We start from the raw sequence: 23,271 nt of genomic DNA on the forward strand, positions 1-23,271 counted from the left end.
TAACACATAGGTAAACGATCTTTAGAAGGATCCATGTCATCAAGCCATTAAAAGCAGATGTTTTATAGATTATGTTTTCCTATCTGAACATCTGTTTTTGCACTTGTTGATATTTGTGAGGGAACCCTAGACAAAAGCCAACATAGCTGGGTCTTTTGTTTTCATCTGGTATCGGTATGTGGTGTCCAATGACAAACTAGAAGAGAATTCCGTTGTTGCCTTCACAAAGAAATGACTGGTCTACATTGTATTTTAAACTGCTGAACGGTCCATACCTTGACGATGCCTATAATGTTTCCTTGTAGTAGTTTTATTCTGTCAGTGTAGGACTTTCTCTGTTTGTATCCCTTCCATGATGCCTGTACATCAATAATAAAACAAAATAAGAGAGATTATACACAATTACATACAATACACAATGAAGACAGTATATAGAAGAGACGTCAGATGGATATATTTCATGTGATTCAGATGTATAACGGTCATACACATTTCATTATTCTAATTTTAAAAAAAAAGTCCCATTATATATTAAAAACCAATTCCAGCTAAAAATTCTGTCACTTTTAATTACTATTGTATTTCCCACAAGCACTTCTGAAGCATTATTAAGTTAAGATGTTTGTCAATTTCCTAGGAAAAAAAATTAAGAAAAAAAGAATACTTCTCTATTTTCTCTCCAGAAATTGCAATGGAAAGTAGCCTTGGGGCGGACATACAAATGATGCAACCCTTGTATCCACATAACCCATAGCCACCCTGCTAACTACCATCCATTAGATTGTATGTAACTGCCTGAACAAATGAATAGATTCTAACAGAGACATAAGGTTGGAGATCCATCATAAAATAAGGGAACACACATGGGCTTCTTGTTTTCTGTGGCCACCACTGTCTAGCCTATTAGTCGTAAGAACTGGCCAAATTAGCTCTTACATGTACAGATACCCTTTGTTTTCCTTATTGCCACGGTCTGACCTGTATTTTAACAGCATATGGCTCTTGTTGGTCGAGATATGTCTTTCTCTTCTGGTAGGCCCTCCTGGTCAGGTAGCCCCTCAAGTGGGCTTGCAGCCGTGTAATCAGGTTTTCATTTGCCATCCACAGCTGTTCCCGGTTGTAATCAGAGGTAATTTTTCCACAAATTGTCTAAGAAAAGATAAAATAATCATTTTAATTTATTTTATTTAATCCCTTTTGTTTTTTTCTCTTCACTATGATGGATACAGACTCCTTTAATTTTAGAGATTTATAGGTAGTACTTAGTTCATTACACATTCCATGTGGAAAAATACCAATGTAGCCCATACACAATAATACTACAATAATACATGCAATACAATATCAATAGTTATCACAATAGAACAATAAACTGTTCTGCAAAAAAATTTGCTGGTAAAAAAAGTTTGGGCTTTCCCATGACCATGGCTCCGTTCTCCATTTCCTGCACTGGACTTGTGTGTTTTATCACATGGTAACACAGAGGGAATAAAACTCAATTTTGGGTATAAATAGTGAATAATTTCCACTGTATCTATTGGATATCCTATTTTCTTGTTGCGAGGAAGAGGACTAAAGAAGGTTATTGTTGACAACCGAACAATCTTGTGGCCAAAAACTATCGACATCTCTTAACCTCAAGCTGAACATTCATGTTATTTCAAGTGGGATAAGAAGATAAGGAGCTGTGAGATACCTCTGGCGCCGCTTATATAAGGGGAAAATAACCATCCTGTCAATTTGTTGTTTATGACAAGGTTATCATAATTCCCATAGGATAAGTCAGAATGTATGTACACTATGTTTTCATGACTACACCCATATATAGCCCTTATACTTGTTATTCTGCTATGTCGCCAATAAGCTGTAACATGCATTTCCAGAAGTTATAATAAATCTTAATGAAGTTACGGTTTTCTTTCTCTGCACCAATGAATGGAACATCAATAGGGGAAGCTAATATTCGGATAAGGGAAAATATAGCACACGACATGAGGTTTCCCAGCTGTCAGGAAGCAGTGAAGGTGGAGTATGAATTTAAGTAAAATTGAAGAGACCTTAATCGAATTACACAGATCACCTAGTTTTAAGAAAAAGGCATGTTCCAAAATTGGGAAATTTTCATGATGAACCTATACCTCTTCCCTCTGGTTCTGTTTCTGGCTAAAAAAAACCCAACGGTGCTATTAAAAATAAATACTAAGTATGAAACCACCTATTGACCGGTTAACACTAAAGAGGATTTGTCTTCACCTACGCTGTGCGTTTTTAAAAAAAATAATTCTAGTTTTTTAAGCCTATGTACACGTGTTAAAGTTTTAAATTAAAGTTTTAAATTCTTAGTTGTGACTTTCTTAAGTACCTGAATTTCTTCTCGGGTGAGCCAAGTGGTTTTTGGAGTAATTCCTTCTGGAGGAGACCAGCTGCCTTCACCAGTTACAATATTATAATAGTAGTCAAATTTGTCTTTCAGTCTAATTTTCAGCCATGAACTCTCTTCCGTTTCCGAAGATCCTAATGGTGTAAAATTGGTACGAAGATGTCATTAATCAATCTTTTAAACAGCTACTTAAAAGTGATTTTCCAGGATTTTTATACTACTGCCAGGGTTTGATGTGGCGGTGATGTGACCTCTGAGACTCTTTATGCCAACATAGACTGGTGGGAATATGAGCTGCTTCAGCGACGGATCACAGGCGAGGATGGAGGTAAGTAAATGTTCTTTTGTTTACTTAAAGCTGCCCCTCCTGTAAATTATAAAATTCAATCCCCTGCTCTGCATTGTAATCCTGTGAATTGAGTCAGCCGGGTGTTGCTGAGATGAGGCTGAGAAGTCAGGCTACAACACCCCCTTCCTCCTCCAACCTCTTATAAACACACCCCCTGCACATATCACTCATACCAATTTGTGTGCTGCAGCTTAGCAGGAGGCATGTGAAGGGAACAGGTTTACTAAAGGACAGAGGCGGAAGGGGGTGTTGTAGACCCTGTTGCAATTCACAGGATTACCATGCAGAGTGAGGGGGTTCATTTTATAATTCACAGGAGCTGCTGACTCATTTCAATATTATCATGCAGAGCAACTCACTAGAATAACGGAGATATAACCTTTGGTTTGAGGAGGATAGATTTGCCTGACAGGAGACCTTTAAGGGCTTCTTATGATTGCAAATCCTGTCCCAAATGTGGGCTCTAAAGATCTGAACTAGTGGCATTATAGTGATCTGGATTGGATATGCTGCATGCCATGTAACTCAAATGTAGCCATGACAAGGTAGTTCCAAAATGATTACCCATGACTAGAGTTTAGGTACTAGAACCCCCACCCATTGGTAAAACAGCAACTCTCAGTACGGTTTTAATTCAGTAATCGTTGGTTGTCTCAAGACCAGTGGCTCCACCAATCAAAATGTGTGATGTCAATATGAAAAGTTGAAATGTCCTGTACCCACTAAAAGAACCTATGGACAGGTTGGCCATATCTTCCATGCCTTGATCTTTACTCTCAGTGTACTCATACCTACCTTCAATTGCCTTGTGTTTCTTGGCCTCTGACAGGTCCTTGTGATACATGTCGGCACACTCTGCTAAAATCCCCTTCAGTCCAACATTAGATGACTGTAGAGCGAGCAATATTTGGGGAGACTCGTCCTTTTCCAGAGCCAGGTTAATTTCGGTCACACCTGCAGCCACTAAACAGACGGGAATCAAAAGTTTGTTTAGGAAAGCAAAACAATGTAGAGATTTTCAAAATGTATTGTCATCTCTCCACCCTATATTATGTGATCAGAAATCTCTATGACCCCGGGAGGCTTATAATTTTGCCAGAGCGAGTTGGTTAATCTTCCCCTCTATGTAGTATGATGGGGTGAAGATGGATCTGGCTTTTTCACTTGCACTTGGGAAAGCAATGGTTAACATAGGAAATTTCCACCAGAAGAGTCTGCCATGCACTAGCCAATTCCACAATAGCTTTTAAGAGCACAGAGGGGTCAACTCTCTAATACACTAAACAATAAGGGCAATAAAACTCAAGTCAGCAGACTGGAAATAAAAAGTCTCTAGAAATACTTTAACTGGGTTATATATGGTGATCTACTGAGGCATTATTTTATGGGATGCATAGAATCCAACCTGTAGACATTTATGACCGATAAGATGTAGAAATTCTGAGCTGGAACAGTAGAATAGTCCAATATGTGATATACACACACACCTTAAAAATGACATGGAGATAGCATATTTGGATGTCTGCCAGCTTTAAACATAGCGTAATCACTTGGAAACTGTCATATATAACCCGTCAGCTACATTTTCCAGAGCTCTAAATGAATGGTGGAACATACGAGAGTCTACTGCAGACACGTGTAACCAAAAATGGCTGTGGGAAGAACAATTTGTTGCCTAACATACATGTTGTATTTGCTAAAGCACAGAGGCAAAGTTCCAGAACTCACCGGTAAATGTCCATCGGCTTGATAAAGCGCCGGTGAGAGGGAAATGGCCCCGTTACCACAGCTTGTACCCCCCTGCTTGTGTCACGAAAAATAATCTACCTCTGAGTGCCACTACTTTGCCTCTATGCTTTAGTAAGGTCTATGTATCTATTCCTTTGCTGGGCAACACTGGAGGTGCTAATTGTGGTTTGTACGCCTGATTGTTTGGTTGTGCCTGCTCCGGAAGTGCCAGATATGTGTGGATTGTGCCAGCTGTGCTTTCTTCTACTATAGATACATCTTGTATTTGTCCACGATACATTTTCCTGTGTAGCGTGGTTCCGGGAAAACAACAGCTTTAATCACAACATAGAAGTCAGCATACTGATCGCTCCATAACACTGCCCAATTATTAGGAAGGACCTCTCCAGAAATGTACACATGTAACAGGGGAGATCTTACTTATGATAATACTTTTATATTTAGAAACACTCATGAGGCCACTCTCTAATTTTGTAGACATAGTACTCTCCCCAAGTGTAAAGTACACATTGAGATAAGAAGAAAAGCAAACATACCTCTGTTTGCATCTTGTCTGTCCTGGTTGGCATCATTAATTCCATTTTGTATTTCATCCAGCCACAGAGCAGCCGACTCATCTTTGGATTCCTGAAAGAACAGGAAATTAATAGTGATGTGCCAAGTCTTTTATATTTCACATAATATTACCAGCTGAATTGGAGCCTGGAACTACTAGAATAATACAGGACAACTTAACCTAAGCCTGCAAACTAGATATCGGCTGCAGAATCTTCCATGATTTAGAGAGATAAAGGAATGGATATACACTTCAATCATTTTATAATAATAATCTTTATTTATATAGCGCCATCAAATTCCGTAGCACTTTACAAATAGCTGAGGAGAAGCGTTGGCCTGGTATATGACAGTGATAGCCAACCTTTAGAGCTCGGTGGGTCAAAATTCATAAACTCGGGAGGTGTGCCAATTCTAGACAGAAATCCATAATTTTGTGATATTTGTAGCTCTAATAACAAAGAGTTCTCTTCCCCCAGTATTGCTGAGTGGTAACTGGTGGCTTCACTGAGAACAGGGTGAGATTTTGATATCTGCTTTAAAATAATTGTCATGGTAACTTTTTGGGTAGGAGCCAGGGTAAGAAAGAAGCATTATGTGAACCCTGCCTCCACAAAAATTGGGGTCTCTTTTTTTTGCCACTAAATTTGCTTTGGTTGCATCAGATATTTTAATTCAGGGAGGTCTTCCCCTTTTCAACAGCCTCCTGGAGGTTTCCTTGACATTTGCCCGATCGTATCCAGGTGCATAAAACTGAGAAGTGAACAATTGTCTCCATTAACTTTCATAGTGTGTGAAGACGGCTGTGTGAGGGAGCTCTGCCCTCACTTCTGGAAATAGAACTAGACCGGTGTCTTTCAGTATTTCTCACATATACCATAGATGTCCAATGATTCAATGATTAGGGCAACAAGCAAGAGGGTCCTTTTTACTTCAAGGAATCCTTGCTGAAAAGGATTTTTGCATTTTTAATGTGGCATATAAAAATCAAAAATGTAGTTACATGTTTCAAAAAAGATCCATAGGATAGAGGATCAGAGCCTGATCAGTGGGGTATAAATGCTAGAATCCCTACTGATCATGTGATCAGGGGTCCACAAGTCCCCATAAGTAAATGTTGTGGTGGTGCATATGTATGATCATGGCTCCATATACTGCCATATAATTTAAGTGAATGAGGCAGTGATAGCAGTGGATTATAATAAAGGCAGTTTGGGGGGGGGGGGCGCCTGGGGCCCGAGGATTCTAAGGGGCCCATGGCACACACTCAGTTTGATACTGTCCTGCAGAAATAAGGTCCAAAACTGAAAGCCAACAGTAAAGACTCTTCTCCGTTCCCAAGAAGCTTGGTTCTGTTCTGGTACCGTATAAAGAAAGTGAATGGCAAACCAAAAAGGAAAAAAAGTGAGTCTTGTGGGGGTCACCCACATTTTATTCAACCCATCAAGGCCCATGACAGACTTATTTCACCCATGAGGGGTGAACATGTATGAACACTATCACTACTGTATTCACTTGAATGACAAAGCACGACCCTAGAAAAAAATGGAACGATGGTCATGTATGCACAACCGATCCCTATTCACATGGGGGACTTTTGGGCCCTCATTCTGTATAGGGCCCAGCTAAGCACTGTATATGGGATATTTTAGACTCAATCTGAAATAAACATTGTGCAATTCATTGGGAATATATCCACATTTAGCAACCAGGTTATTCGGAAAGTACAGTTTAGTAGAACCGCGGCTCGAATTTCAGGTATGCTTCAGCATGCTACTTCCTGTATAAAAATGACAAATGACAGGAATTTACAGTTTTCAAACAAACATTCTCAGCAAAATCCCCTTGTCAAAGGTTCCTACAGTACAGCATAACCCTGTAAAGAGGCCCCACTTAGAAGACCATAATAAAAGGAAAAGAGCTGATAACTGCAACTTCCAGACAGAAGTTACAAGAGGGAATATCCTGTGTACAAATTTCCTCCTTAACAGAAGGGTGTCATTTCAATCCCAGCTAAAGGAGAAAAAGAGATAAAGCGGGTCTTTATTTTTTTTTTACATTTCTGTTTTTCTCTTCCCTTATTCCAAAATCCAATCTTTTAGATTTTTCCATTTACAGACCTCTATGGGGGTTGGAGGAAAAAGTGTACTTTCAAGTGGCACCAATTAATATTCTGTGCAATGTACTGCGACGCTGGAAAAAAATTTGGTGAAATTGACAAAAATTAAAAAAATAGATTTATATAGATTTCCTTGGTCTTAAAGGACATCTACCACCAGGATGAAGGATTGTAAACCAAGCACACTGACATACTGGTGTGTGCCCCCTCTGGCAGGACCTGCTCTTTTAGCTTTTTATTCCCTCTGTTTTTATTATGCAAATAAGCCAGAGGGGCTCATTTGAATAATTTTAAAAGCCTTTTATTTTTGATCTACATAAATTGCAGGGCGATTGTTCATAGACAGATAGAGATCACATGACCCTCCATCTGCTGCCATTTTATGGTGCAGAACATTTAATGGATGTGTATTAGTAAATTACCTAATATCCTGCCCCTCACACTTACACACATTACAAAACACATGTGGTAAACTGGACAACCCCTTTAACTGCCATGATCAGGGTAGTATGACCAGCTTACCATTAAAAAAATATAGGTGTCACAGTCAGGTTCAAGTGTGGCACCTAAACAGTTTAACTGCTGTGATTGGGGTTAGTATGTCCACTTTGTCATTGGAAGAACTTGTCCTTGAACCAATACAGCACTTTAAAGATGGTGGCCATTGGTTAAAACATAGGTTAAGGGATTTATAAATGTTTTAATTTGGTTTCTGAAATCAAAAGGATATCCTGGGACTTTTGGCTCACCATGTTATATCCTACATCATCTCATAAATACCAGAAATTTACAGGTTATTTTGATCTGGAAAAAAATCTATTTTACAAATTTTATACTTGTGTGGATTCCTATAGGCACACATGTGCAACATCCACCACTAGGGCCTAGTCTTTTCTTGGGGCCTGGAGGCAGCCGGTGCAGGAATACCAGAGTGGCTGGCAGTTGTGGCCTAGGGCGCGCTGATGTCACAGTGCTTGGTATGGGGACCGGAGGGCTGTTCTACAGCCTGGCAAAAGGGTCTAAATGATCTCACAGCAGAACTGGTACTGGAGTGGTCATGGAGAGGTGTCCTCAGGAATTGGTTCACTAGCCTGGAAGTAGATGCAGGCTGAGGATGGAGCTGTATCCAGTTGTGGAAGCTGCAGCTCCGAGTCTCTTTTCCTGGGATTAGCCGAGTATCAGCCCTGATGGTGGGCTGACACGGTCTCTCTCCTCATTCTGTATGCTAAGAGGATGTGCTCTCTAGGGAGAGCTGGTGGTAAAGAGGCTTCTGGAACTCAAGAGGCCTAGCCCCTCCCTGTCCAGGAGTTTTATTATCCTGGTCAGGTGGTGGTTAGCTCTCCAATCAAACTCCAGTGTACATGGTGAAATACTATTGGCTGACAACTCACACCCAATTAACCATTGCCTGTTCAGGCAGGATCTACAGCTGCTGATTACTTAATAACCCAGTGCTAGAACTTACTAGAAGGTTCATGACTCTCTCAGACGGCTCCTAACCTGGAGAGGGCGCTGTTCGCAACTACTCCCTTGCCTATGTATTGGCAGGGGTATTGCACATGACACACGTGATATCACTTTTCCACAAAGATGGCACGAAATACAATGAATCATAGCGTTACATGGCACAATCACTTAGATAAATAGTCCGAACATGACTGTATTTCCACAGAGCATTGTCAGGGTGATATACAGATTACCACTAATCGAGAGGAAAGCAGGAAAAGGTTTTATTACTGCCAACTTCTGAAGTGTGCCTGGAGGCGTCGGAGCCAAGTAGGAAAAGTAATTATTAACCAAGACAAAGACATAAAAGCTGAAAGGGGGACAAAGTTGCTGTGACTAACTGTGGTACGGGACATATGTAGCTCCATGTGACAAGAGCCAAGGTACATAACCTCGGTACGCTAGGTTAATAGCATATATGGGACTGGCAATGTATTAAATAAATGTTTTGGATACTAAGGTCTTGGACCCATCACTGGTGAGTGTGAGGTCACAGGGATATCATCATGTTATTAGAGATGAGCAAATCTATTCATTGGTACGTAATTCGGTCCACATTATTTAGACACAAAGCAAATCTGAATCTTTTTTGCTTTGGTCTTTTGAAATGTTTGTTGGCCAATATGGTCATTCATCCTAGATATTAGGGAGAGGCAGCGTTGGACTGGCTCACCTGAGCCTCCGGAGGGCCCAGGCTCTAACCTTATGTAGGGCATAGATACCAATTTCTAGGACAATTGGAGCAACACCAGTTTGGACTGAATAGTTCCAAAGCCAAACAAAATATTGGTTTACTCTTGTTAATATATAATAAGGTCATGGGATCACCACCTCCATGTGGTGATTGATGTTTCTCAGAGTCTCTTACTATGGAGTGGTGGAGAAATATTTACGTCTATTAAGGAAGAAAAGTTAACAGCTGACACTTCAGATATGATTTATTTATGCGAAGACAATAGGAAGCATCTGGGAAAATCCAACCCATTCAACATAATCCCCTCCCCCTTTATCGGAGAAGGGTTTTTTGTAATGTTATAATAACAAGTGACCGCATATATCCACTATAAGAGCCTCCATCTTGCCAAGATTACTCAAATTTCCTGGTATAAAAAGAAGATACAAAATTTTCGATTTATACAAAAAAAACGAAAGTGATTTATTTATTTTTTTAACCTTAAACAACCCATTGCCAAGAAAACTGGCAGGAAGAGTGTTCTGCATATTTTTGCTTAACATATAGATGTATACAATAAACATTTACTTTGTATATATACAGTATGAGTTCGGATATATTACATGTTTGCATAGGCCTGTGCTGTGCTTACAAAGGAAGTGACTCACTATAATTCTGTATACTTATCCAACGCTGGATCTGGTTACACTTCATTTTTATTACACACTCACTGAACGTCCTGGAAAAGCTCTTGTTTGTCCCCAGGCTGATCTACATCTGATACACATTTCTATTAGAAGGAACTCATTAAAAATGTATCCTAATTAGCACAAGCTTTTTTCCCATAATTGAAGTCAATGACTGACGCATGACTCTACAGTCCCTAAGGTCAGAGGATATAGTCAGAGGTTATTTCGTAAATATATCTCCATCACAAATGTAAACCATTTCGGTCTTCGTAAACCTCTGTTTCTGTGAGAGAACTACATAATAAATATCTAAAACTTTTATCCCATTCTTTTTTACACAGGAATTGAAAAAACGTTTTTGTTGGATGTTGAGAAATCTGTCAAATCCCATGCGGTTTCCCTCCCGGGCACCAATCATTTTTAGGTAACGATCTCCAATAAATATTACTCTCCTTTCAATGAAGTTTCCTGCAATGGTGCTCCAATAGACCATCATCTGGCCTACTTCCACAAGTGAAGATGTGCTCCACTGATGTATGATCAACTTCTGCTAATCATAGGCCACACTGGTGAAGTCTCTGGCCTCTGGGACTGTAGGGACAGGTTACCATACTGCAGTCACAAGACAGTATGGAACTTTTTTACTCATGGAATCAAAAGAATGAACAGTGGGGGACTACGGGTTCATTGCCAGTTTGGTAAAATGGACTTTTCTTTACCTCCACCAACTCTTTAAATTTTTATCCCTTGCCCCAACATTCCCAGTAATCTAGGTTTGGCAATTTAGAGTCTGGTGTGCAGTATTTACTGCAAAAAACAGCCTGAGGCCAGTTGGCCACCAGTAAATTCAGTCCTAGAACATTGAACCACAGGACTGAACTGATATGTTGAGTTCAGGCCAGTGATATAATGTACAGTAAAGGAAATCCCAACCAGCGCATGGAGCAGACCAAACTCATACATTATACCACCAACCTTATGGTGGAGAGCCTAAACACATAATTAAGTGGATTACTTGCTCTGCAATGGTAAGAAGAAGAGAAAAAAGTTGCAACTGTATAGAAAATAGTGGATTAATTAAAGGGTTTTTTGGTTGCTTTCTTCTGGGATTTTTTTTACCCCTATGGCCAACACTTGAAAATCGGTTTACCATAAGCCCCAGGTTCTAGGTTTAAGGGGCACTACAATAAGCTTTCTAGGGAAATGACCTGCAATTATAGATATATATCACTTGTAATATGTAAATAAGTTTATTTTATATCCTTTTTGGAATTGTATATGAATATATACAATTATTGGCACAGTAAAAGCTAGAAAGATCTTTCAATCCTGACTTAAATAAAATCAATAAGAACCCTCAATATCAGCAGGGATCAACAAGTTCACTCTGCAGTTACTCATTTCAGACCACACCTTCACATTTACAGATACAAGTCTCTTATCATGGCTGAAGGCTGAACAATCTACGGAAATAATTCTATCTAACTAGAATTTCTGATAATCTGCTCAATCGTGAGTGTGGGTTGGCCTGCACATTACCAGCAGTGAAAGGAAAATGTGTCAAGTGATAGGAGGAGCTCTACATAATGTAAAGAACGGAGTCGCAGCAAGCACGCAAGATGCTGGAAGACTATAAGCATGCTGATGTCTAACCCTATATGTGTCATAGGTTGTATATTTTAAAATGGGTGTTTCCCAAAATTACTGGAAATTAATTTAGAGCACCATATGTATGTCGTCCTTAAAAAACCGGGGGTTTATCAACCCAAGGCAGGAGATATTACAGGCTGCCAGGGTCTCACAGTCCTGGGTGGCAAGATGTATGCCCCGTGACTTCAACTCCATCTACGTCCTCCAGACTACAATGGAAATTAAGGGAGCCATCAGGTCCCCGTATCATTACTGTTCCTCTTTCGTTGCTGTGCAATATGATGATATAATTTTGCCAAACCCGTGAATACAAGAAGTTGAGTAGGAGACAGAACTGCTGCGGGGGAATGTAACAAAGATTATATTTAATACACAGCAATTGAAGGAGCAGAAGGGGAAGAAGGGCAGAGGCCACACTGGAAGGGGCAGGAGATAAAAAGCCAATGAAATTTGAAGGGTGGGGAGAAGAGGGACCAGGGCGTCAGAGTAGAGGAGATGGGCCACAGTGTCAAGAGTAAGTAGTGTAAGGGAGAAGAGAAGTCAAAATGGGCGGCACGGTGGCTGAGTGAGTAGCACATCTGCCTTGCAGCACTGGGGTCCTGGGTTCGTATTCCACCCAGGTCAACATCTGCAAAGAGTTTGTATGTTCTCTCCGTGTTTGCGTGGGTTTCCTCCGGGTACTCCGGTTTCCTCCCACACTTCAAAAACATACTGTTAGGTTGTTTAGATTGTGAGCCCCATGGGGACAGGGACCAATTTGACATGCCTGTGCAGCGCTGCGTAATCTGTGTGCGCTATATAAATAAAGAATTATTATTATTATTATTAAAATGTGAGGGTAAGGAGGAGAGAAGCCACAATGTGAGGGTGTGTAGGAGAGCAATGACAATGAGATGAAGTGGAGAAGGAGAGGACCATAATATAAGGAGGAGGAATCCACAATGTTAAGACCGGCTTAGAAGTACATTAAGGTGGTTATAGTGCTATGTGAGTGGGTGGAGTAAGGGGTGCGGCAATGGGGGCGTTACCTAGTGCGCTTCTAGCATTGCCACTTTTGTTCCTCTTTCTGTATTCCAAATGTTGGGAGGTTTGTATCTGCTGGCTGTAACTTGAATTTCTTCAACCCCAGTATAGCCCCGTATACCCAAATTCTAATAACACAATTGATCAAAAAATAATTATAAAAATAACACAATTTAGCAAGTAAGGCATAATATCTATAATATTTTTGTGGGGGATTTATCACTGCTTCTACAGCAGTTTCCTAGCATGGAAGTAGTGAAATAATCGCAAATCCATGCACTGCACAAGAATTTGCGATTATTTCACTACTTCCACACTAGAAAACTGAATAGCGAATACCCTACTTCTGCGTGGCTGCAGGAGCACCAGTATATAATAAATCTCCCCCACATGTCTAAAATATCAATTCCATTTAATATATAAAGCGTGTGTATATGTATGTATGTGTATGTATGTATGTATGTATGTATGTATGTATGTATGTATGTATGTATATGTATGTATGTGTATGTATGTATGTGTCCGCTAAAGGAATCTGCATCGTCACATTTACAATCACCAAATATGTGGCTCAGGGAACGTCATAGACTAGGTTTAGAGCCAAGATTTTCACCCCGCGCTTTCCAAAATACACTTATTAACCACCATATGCAGGAGTAATCGGCTGCTGCTAAAGTGGCAGGTAGAAGCTAAGCCGTGATTGGTTGCCATTTTGCTACAGGTCATAAATCTGAGCACTGAGCTTTGATTGGTTACTATCGACAATGAATATAAAGACAACTTATGTGTGAGGTAATATGGATAAGGATACAGAAATAGGGGGAGATCTATGAGAAATGTCTGGAGAAAAAGTTCAGATAAATCCCCCCATAGACAAAGTGACAGAGACAAATACATACATACACACACACATATATTATATGTGTAAATATATAAATGTGAATATATAAATATATATATATATAGATATACATTTATACACACAGTAAAAAAACTCATTCAAAGAGGTTTATTTTATTTTCACGACTATAAAATTGTAGATTTACACTAAAAGCATCAAAATTATGAACACATGAGGAATTATTTACTCTACTACCTCTTTTTATAGTCATGAAAATACTGAAAACTCTGAATGAGAAGGTGTGTTCAAACTTTTGGTCTGTACTGTATATATGACAAAGAAATTACAGAGATATTATATATACATATATATATATATATATACAGATATGGATACAGTAGTCATAAAGGAGGGAAATAAATGTATAAAATTACCATATCATAGCAAACCAGCCAAAAAATGTGCAGGTCATTGGCACATTCTAGAGTTTCCCATCTTAATAGTAGTTTACAGGCAGTCCCCGGGTTACATACAAGATAGGGTCTGTAGGTTTGTTCTCAAGTTGAATTTGTATGTAAGTCAGAACTGTATATTTTATCATTGTAACCCCAACCAGAACTTTTTTGGTCTCTGTGACAATTGGATTTTAAAAATGTTGGGTTGTCATAAGAATCAATATTAACACTAAAGCTTCATTACAGACTCCTGTGATACCTGTTACAGCTGCTCATTGTAGCCTAGGACTAAAGCACAATAAATTACCAACATCCAGAGGTCCGTTTGTAACTAGGGGTCGTATGTAAGTCGGGTGTTCTTAAGTAGGGGACCACCTGTATTACAGTCTGTGGAGTATGTACGGCAAACAGACTGTACAACTGTTTTGTTTATTACTTTCAACATGTGAAACAAATTACACTCATTCAGAGTTTAATTGATGGCGACAGACAGGTAAGAGTTAAGTGGCAATCTGAAAATTTTAGTTCTTCCTGCAGCCTTGTCCAGTCATGTATGTTTCTCATGCGTCATTATGTTTAAGGAGGAGGAAACTAGTTACACAGCCCTCGGAGCTCCTGCATTGTTTGACAAAAGACATATGGCATGAAACCACCGAGGAGACTGCAGCGCCTGGTCTTCAGGACATCCAGAACCATGAAAGTGTAAAGAACTGACGAACTCGAGAGACCCTGAAAATGGAGATGGAGGTCCTGCTGACTCTGATCTTGCTGTCCGGGGCTGTCCACAGCACAAACAGTAAGTAATTGTAGAAAGGATTTTAGATAAGAAGATATCCTGCATATAGATAGGGCACGGCCACCAGAAGCGAGCGAAGGAATGTTAGATTGCAAAACCAGAAAACAAGAGAATCTGATTTTATTGTAGTTTATCCACATGATTTCCAACAGCTACCACAGTGAATTTATGGACTCATAATACTAAACTACTGACAGTGAAGGTCTAACACTGTTATCCATCCTCGAGCAAATCAGGTGTGATTGAACGATTTTGTATTCATAAGCACTTTTTAATGATAAAAATATTAAAAATCACTTGACCATTTCTCATAAGTGTAATGATTTCGGTTTTCAGTTAGAAACTTTTAATAGAAAGACTACTCAGAGATAAGCACACGTGATTATTAAAAATTGAATAAAAATATATATATTTTTATATATGAACACACATTTTAATTTTCAGGTGAAAACTTCACATCAAAGAATAAACTATTTCCAACCCCGAGGACTTTTCGGTTATTTCCTGGGATAAAGAACAAATCAGATTATGAGAAAATTGATGTAAATTATGAAGATACTTCAACCGGTGGACCCTCTAAGAATACATCAGATCACAGAATTTCATTGCCTTCATTGGGACATAAAGCCTCAGATCCTTCATCAGGAGGCCGGAGAGCCTCAAATAGGTCAGCAGGACATAAAGTATTGGACCCTTCTTCAGGTCATAAAACCTTAGACCCTTCATCAAGACACAGATCTTCAGAGCCTAATTCAGGTCATCATATCTTAAAGCCAATACCAAATTTTACCCCGAACACTGCAGTAGGAAAGTCCAATCTTCTGATCAATAACTCGACTTTGTTCTACTTCAAAAGCTCTACCAGCACGAGGCTGATCCCAGCCATATACATTGTAGTCATACTTATTGGGATACCATCCAATGCCATAATCCTCAAAATGCTTTTCTCAAGAGCCAGAACTGTCTGCACTGCCATATTCTACACCAACCTCGCCATTTCGGACTTACTGTTCTGCCTCATGCTCCCATTTAAAGCTGTGTACCACCTGAATGGAAACAATTGGATATTTGGAGAAGCCATGTGTCGCTTTACGACGACTTTCTTCTATGGAAACATGTATTGCTCAATCCTTCTCCTGATGTGTATCAGCATCAGCCGCTACGTTGCAATAGTCCACCCTTTCATATACAGGAGCTTACCTAAACGGACCTGTGCCATTCTCCTGTGTGGCCTTGTGTGGGTCACGGTCCTCATGTTCATGATACCTTTCTTCATAAACAAGCAAACCTACAGCTTAGAGAAGCCATCACTTGTCACCTGCAGTGACCTCTATGAAATCTCGGCTGACGCCTTTCAGCTCTTTTATTTCATCTCGTTGCCTGTGTTTGGATATCTCATCCCCTTCTTTGTGGTGACATTTTGTTATTTTTCAATCATAAGAACACTGGGGACGGACAACCAGAAATGGTATCTTTACCTAAAAATAACCATTTTACTTCTCATAATATTCACCCTATGCTTCACCCCAAGTAACATCATCCTTATTATACACCAAGTCAGGTATCATTACACCAAAATGGATGACATGTACGGGAGTTATCTCATTGCGCTGTGCTTCAGCAGTCTGAACAGTTGCCTTGATCCATTTCTTTATTTTCTTATGGCAGAGATTACAAAACCTTCCAATAAATATGCAAAAATTATTAAACTGCCTCATGAAACTCACGTGACGCTGCTCCCTTCCTAAGTGCAAGGATCGTAAGGGTAAGCATTATTATTGTGCCATCTACTGGTCCGAGGAACGTTGCAATACAACATCACTATCCGAAATGTGAAACACTTTACTACGGCCTGATCCATTTCCATCTTGTAGCCAAAAACCCGTACCATTACAGCATTACATTGGATTGGACTTCCTGCTGAATTACGTGACATTGAAGAGAATACTCTATAATATGTAGATCACGCAAGTTGTAATCTAAATCTATGGATTTAAAAAGATTTATTGGGGCATTAGATTTGACATTATACATCACATATGTTATATAAATATTTTTTTTTCATAAAAGGTTTTCAAAGTTGGCTATGTATATTGTTCAATGTGTGGAATTGTGATACAGGTCTAGTGGAAGTAATGGAGGATTGTGTTATGGGGTTCATCCACATACAAGTAGATATCCCAACCACAATAAGGGTGACCGCAGACACAATCCCCAGGCTATTTTTTTTTTTTTTACAAAATACATACTTTTATTCAGTTCTACTCTCCGTACTATAAATATATTAAAAACTAGGTGTTATCAGGTAGTGGGGCTCTCCAGTTGGTGCTTCCAGTGCCAGACTCCCTAGAAAAAGTTATTCCATAATTTCTGACAGGTTATTACTTTTTTATGTTTGAAATGGTAATGTAATAAAAAGTGTAAGAATATAGACATATGGAAATTTGGAGTTAAAGGGGTTATCCGGGTTTTAAAAATTACTGAGGGCAGAGCTGGGGAAAGCTATCTAAAAATAATAAACATGTACTTACCTCGTTCGGTCTTCTCTGCGCGCCGGTTTCATTACAAGGGTGCACAGGGAGCTTCCGGCCGGCCGGAAGCTCCCATCCGACACCATCTCCCAGCGCTTACAACGCTGAGAGATAGGGACAGATGGGAGGAGCCTGCCACATCGCGGCCCGGAAGTTCCCTGTGCGCGGCTTCTGTGTCCCTGTAAACAAACAGGGGCACGGATCGAAGGGACCGCGGCGCGGGACATCGGTGGTGCCGGAGGAGGTAAGTACATGTTTATTATGTTTAAATAGCCCTCCCCAGCCCGGTCATAAAACCCGGATAACCCCTTTAAAATGGTTTAAAGAATATTCTCATCTGGACATTCACATTTAATTCAACTACCATATATAAGAGGTTCCCTACTTAAGAACACCCAACTAACAGACGACCCCTAGTTACAAACTGACCTTTTGATTTTGGTAATTTACTGTACTTTAGTCTTAGGCTACAATAATCAGCTGTAACCGTTATCAATGGCGATGGCAATTAAGCATTATTGTTAATCCTGGTTCTTATGACAATCCAACATTTTTAAAATCCAGTTGTCACAAAGACCCCCAAAACAACAAACCTACAGAACCTATCTTGTACATAACCTGGGGACTGGCTGTACATTCATTTCTTCAACTACATGTTATTAACAAAAATGTACCAGTGTGAAGAGAATTTCCCATAAATGTAGCCATATGGTCCCTTAGAAATGGATGACAGCTGTCCTTGGATATGATCACCTCTGCTGGAGAGATTGCACAAATAATTTTTGCATATGAAAAGTCCTGGAGTTACTTACTGCATGTACCACAGCCATCCTGTGGTAATGATCACGAAATCCAGGTGATCAGGCGCCTAAATAGTGCATGTCTGGCCACTACTGCCAGAGGGTGGTGGTATCCAAGGACAAATATATTTTTTTCTAAGGGACAGAATGGCTACATTTATGGAAAATTATCACCACACTGGTAAAGTTTTTTTTTATAACATGCAATTGAAGAAATGTATATATATGGCAGATGACATTTATATGTATCTGTTTATATAAATATATATATAACCTAATGAGAAAACCCTTTCAATTTCGTAATTTTACTAGAACCTGCAGTGTCCTGCGCTGTAATACTGCCGGTCAGTAGACTCAGTGCACAGTATATATCACATTGAATAAACAGAGCTTCAGCATTTGTTCCATTATTCTGTTTCATTGACTTGATGCACATAACATAACATTAGAGCAGGTTCCCCTTTGACCATATTTGTACAGATGATATGTTTGTAATAATTGCATACTCATTGACAGCCACATCCTGGGACTTTTTACAAATTAAAAATATTACCGTACTTAGCAATGTCTATGATCAGAGATGATCAAGAACATTTAACCCCTTAGAAGCAGCGGGTCAATAGAAACCACAGCATCTGAAAAGTTTGTTTTCATCAACCCCTCACTGAACATTTCTAAATACAGTATAGGGTTTGTAAATGTACTAATTTGATTAAAAATGACACCTTGTCCTATGAAAAATAAAGGTTTATGGAAAGTGAACAGGTTATGGCTGTATCTGTAATGGGTTAAAAGTTCCTTATGTCATAAAATGAGTTGCAGACAAAACAAAATGAGTGAGCAGACGGAAAGGTTAGGAACTACATCTGTTAAATGTGCAGGGGCCTCAGGTGACAAGAGGAGGCATGCTCCAGGATCGGGACTGGATTCCTCTATCATTACAGTCATGTGCTATTAAAAGACAGCAAGAAAATTCAGGTAACAAGTCAATGCAAAGCTGAAAACAAAAAGGGTCAGTCCTCTCCGACCTGACACGACCGAAAATGTGATATTTATCCCTGTGCGTCTGTAACCACATTCTTACTATTATAACAACTTCAACTTTTTATACTGAAATAAATATTTATTACTGAAATACTTTGTTGCTTCTTGGTGGATCTTATATGTGTTAGACATATGTTTCGGAAGTGGCCGTCTACTATAATAGACATGTCATGAAGTCCAACATGTGACCTTCTGCCGAAGGCTTAATGTACTTGTTTCCTGAGAGGTAGAATCAAGTGATGGCTACATACCTGTAGCGAATGAATTAGGAGAGCTGTACGAGGGCTTGTTTTCTGTGTAACAAATTGCACTTCATAGTGACCATATTTAATATTCCATGTTGTGTACTGGGAAGTGGGAAAAAAAATTCCAAACGCAGTAAAAATGGTAAGAAAACGCATTTGCACCATTGTGTGCTTGGATTTTACAGCTTTCCATGTGCGCCCTAAATGACAGCTCTACTTTATTCTTTGGGTCGGTGCGATCACGGGGATACCATTTGTATAGGTTTATAATGTTTTCATAAATTTAAAAAATTAAAACCTCCTGTAGAATAACTTTTTCATACTTTGGTATACTGAGCTGTGGGTGGTGTCATTTTTGCGACTTTTGATGACATTTTTCATGTACAGCCTTTTGATCACTTTTTATTGAAATCTTTTACATTTTTCAAAGTGGTAAAAAACTGGTATTTTTGACCTTGGGCGCTATTTTCCGTTGCTGGTTAAACGCCGGGAATAACCGTTATTATATTTTGATAGATCGGACATTTTGGGACATGGAAATACCTGATGTTTTTTGATTTTTACTATTTATTTATATATCAGTAAGTTCATATAAGTTTTTTTTTTAATATAATTTTTTAACTTTAATTTTATTTTTTTTATATTTTTCAGACTCCAAAGGTACTTTAACCCTAGGTTGTCTGATTGATCCATTCATATACTGTCATACTACTGTGTGGCAGTATATGGGGATTTTCCTCATCATTCATTACAATGTGCAAATCGCACATTGTAATGAAATGGTTAAATTCAGACAGCCTTGGGTGTCATGGCAACTGATTGCTGCCTCACAGGGGGCGGTGATCGTATCCAAGATGGTGACGCCCACATGCTGCAACTATTTAAATGCCTCTGGCACCTTTGTCTGAGGCATTTACAGGGTTAACACCCGCGTTTGGTGCCAGCTTTGACCGTGGGTGTTACCGGTAGGCGTTTGCTGCAATATTTAGCAAACTCCCACTTTGTATGGAGAGGGCTCAGCCCGTAAACCCTTGCAATACAACCGCAGCCGTAAAGCATGTAAAGTATTAGCATGTCATATGTCGGTAAGGGGTTAAAGTGCACCTGTGGGTTATTTTTAGCTGGTGACAGGTTCCAATATCCTATGCTATGCCAATTTTAAAAATGCTTTTGTCAATTTTTCTGAATAACTTCATTACTTTATAGTAAGTTTAATTCACATTACCTGGCTCCCTGCCAGCAGTGTTTAGCAGGTACATGAGGAAGTGGGGGGAGGGACAGCTCCAGCTGTCTGTGTGTGTGCACCTACATCACCTCATACATTCTCACTCCAAACCATCCCCTTTCCTCCCCTATGCACATGACAAGAAGTATGGAGGGGGGGAGGAGCTGGATAAGTGTGAAGGAGAGGAGACTGACACAGGCACAAACCGGCTGCAGCTGCCCCCTTCCCTGGGACTCACCACATGCTGCTGGCAGGGAGCTAATTAAACTTTTATAAACTAATAAATAATGATTCAAAATGCTGACAAAGGCATTATTAAGATCAGCATAGCACAGGCTAACTGATCACCAGCTAAAAATAAGATTTCTGATGACAGGTTCGCTTTAAGTTCTCATCACCAATCGTTGCTTTCATTCATATTGTGTAAAAAATCCATGCGTGACGGGTGGAAAGGTATCTTTAAGGGTCACAATAACATATTCTGGTAACTTTCCCAATAAAATATCGAGGACTATAGCACAGCATTCATAAGAGGAGAGTATTTACTCTCAAAGGCTTTACCCTGCCAGGAAACAGCAGATGGCAGTAAAAGCCAAAATAAGGGTTAACTGGTCAGAATAAAAAATAAGAAAAACAACATTCTCAGAAATATTAAGGAACATGCGCTAAATTATTCCATACTCTCCCAAAAGATACATTGTAATATCCTATCATAGAAATGTTTTAATTGCCCTTATAGTATAGATGTGATCGCCAACACTTGTCATTATTACAGCAAGAAAACATCTCCTGGGCCAATAATAGGTCCTGGTTTCCATGGAGCTGATAGAGGAGACATGTTATAGAGGAAGACACTGAAATTTGCTTCTGCTATGGAAAAAAAAAAACATTCCCCGTGCTTATATATCTATCTATCTATATATAGGCTTCTGCTCATTTCTAGGAACTCGGGGAGTTGTCCTTGGTGTTTTTATATCAAATATGTTCATATCAGAGGTTTAGTAATTCACATGTCAGGTAAGGAGACTCCGTAAACAAGTTACTCATTGTCATGTTAATAGAGTAAGAAAATTCTGTAGAAATAATAGTCTAATCTACCATAGGCTTTCTAATAGATCACTCAAAATTATGCAAAAACTAAAAGTAATACTCCTCTCACCAATACATTGCTCCTGTTCCAATGCTTTCCTGACTCCCATCAGTCAATATACTTCGTATTGGAGCCAATTACTATCAAAGGAAATCTACCATCGAAATCAGACATGATAAACTTTTTAAATTATGCTAATGAGCCAGAAGGGATGCTGGGGGTGTTACTAGAACCCCTCCGTGCTGCAGCTTCACAGGCTGTTACAGTGTGCAAGGAGTACTTCTCCCTCCCACTGTGTAATGAAACAGCACTGATGTTACATCAGGCGGAGGGAGGGGGAAGTGCTTAGGTAGCAGAGGGGGAAGGTTAGACAATAGTCTACCTTCCCCCTCCATCTAATAGCCTGTAAAGCAAGACCACAAGTGACCATTAGCATAATTTAAAGATTTTAGAAAGAAGGATGCCATGGATAACAAATATAAGAAGATTACTACAGTCAGGGGGCCTGAAACTATGAGTAAGTGTCCCTGGTTTATCATGATTGATTTTGATGGTTGATTACCTTTAAAGGGCATGTCCATTACAAGCAATCCCAAACCGTTTCACAGCTGGGTCCCTAAAAGGAGTTTACAAGAATAAAAGACAGACTACAACTTCCCAGATCCCCCTGATATTTCAAGTTTTGTGCCCTGCACCCAACTGGAAGCTCTGGGTCTGTCAAGGGATCCATTTCATCAGGTGATTGGCCTCCTCAGACAATGGGACAACACAGGAAGTGAATTCCCTTAGAAAATGGAAACATTCCATGTCCGAAGAGGCCAATTATTGGAATAAGTGGGTCCAAACCAGAGCCCGAACCCTGAAGTACTGGAGCGATGCGGGAATCAGGAGCCAGGTGCCTTTCTTGCCCCCCTGGGGGATTTCCATATTCTCAAAAACCTGTAAAGTGCATCTCCCCTTTTATCAAACTCTGCAGAAACAGTAGTCCAGTGTGTTCTTTATTTTACCGTAGAGGTCATCGCTGCATTCTGTATCTCCTGGTTTATCATCCTTTCTTAGATGCTGAATGGAGATCTAGTTGCTGTGACTCACTGCTCCCCTCTGCACAGATCATCTATGTAAGCCAACACCTGAGCCAACTGTGGAGTAACCTACTACATCCAAACCTACTACATGGAAACCCATATAGTGTCTGACCATGCCAAAATTAGAATGTCTGACCTGCTGGTATTCTCTGGGGTCTGGGAATGCCACGCTACAGGAAATAAAACACGGGGACTTCAGTTTTCATTGTGGAAGAGGTAACCCCAGAAATCATAACGTTAAAGTGTTTGGCCAGGAATTACTATGGGAAGGTCCATCCTCAGGATGGGCCAAAAATACCTGACCAATGGATGGTCCCGGCACTGATAATCTGTTTGGTGCCTTGTAACCTTAAAGCAAAAATCCAACTTTTTGGACTTTCAATAGGACTTGTAGCGTCTTGTAGCCAGTTCTGCAAGGACACAGAGCCCTGTGGTGGAAGGTGATGTTTGGGTGTAGACCTCCCAC

The 23,271-nt window shown here is 39.7% G+C and overlaps 2 protein-coding genes across 5 annotated transcripts in view; one reads left to right on the forward strand and one right to left on the reverse strand.

Moving 5' to 3' along the window:
* The window catches only part of IQGAP2 (IQ motif containing GTPase activating protein 2), a 190,662-nt gene that overhangs the window by 32,127 nt on the left and 135,264 nt on the right, over positions 1-23,271 (reverse strand). For all 4 annotated transcript variants that reach the window (XM_072138147.1, XM_072138138.1, XM_072138156.1 and 1 more), the window contains 5 exons: positions 5,015-5,105; positions 3,525-3,692; positions 2,363-2,514; positions 979-1,149; positions 276-359 (listed from right to left, as the gene is read on the reverse strand). In XM_072138147.1, coding sequence (XP_071994248.1) covers positions 276-359; positions 979-1,149; positions 2,363-2,514; positions 3,525-3,692; positions 5,015-5,105 — 666 coding nt within the window. The remainder of the gene's footprint in view (positions 1-275; positions 360-978; positions 1,150-2,362; positions 2,515-3,524; positions 3,693-5,014; positions 5,106-23,271) is intronic.
* On the forward strand, positions 14,571-16,667 carry F2RL2 (coagulation factor II thrombin receptor like 2). Its single transcript, XM_072138176.1, has 2 exons — positions 14,571-14,785; positions 15,230-16,667. The coding sequence occupies exons 1-2, from the start codon at positions 14,725-14,727 to the stop codon at positions 16,531-16,533; spliced, it is 1,365 nt and encodes a 454-aa protein (XP_071994277.1). The 5' UTR covers positions 14,571-14,724; the 3' UTR covers positions 16,534-16,667.

This window comes from Engystomops pustulosus, chromosome 1, assembly GCF_040894005.1.
Source record: "Engystomops pustulosus chromosome 1, aEngPut4.maternal, whole genome shotgun sequence".
NCBI classification, from domain to species: domain Eukaryota; kingdom Metazoa; phylum Chordata; class Amphibia; order Anura; family Leptodactylidae; genus Engystomops; species Engystomops pustulosus.

Coding starts and splice junctions, on each gene's coding strand:
- F2RL2 (XM_072138176.1), top strand. CDS start 14,725: ATGGAGATGGAGGTCCTGCTGACTCTGATCTTGCTGTCCGGGGCTGTC. Junction 14,786..15,229: donor GGCTGTCCACAGCACAAACA/GTAAGTAATTGT, acceptor TTTAATTTTCAG/GTGAAAACTTCACATCAAAG.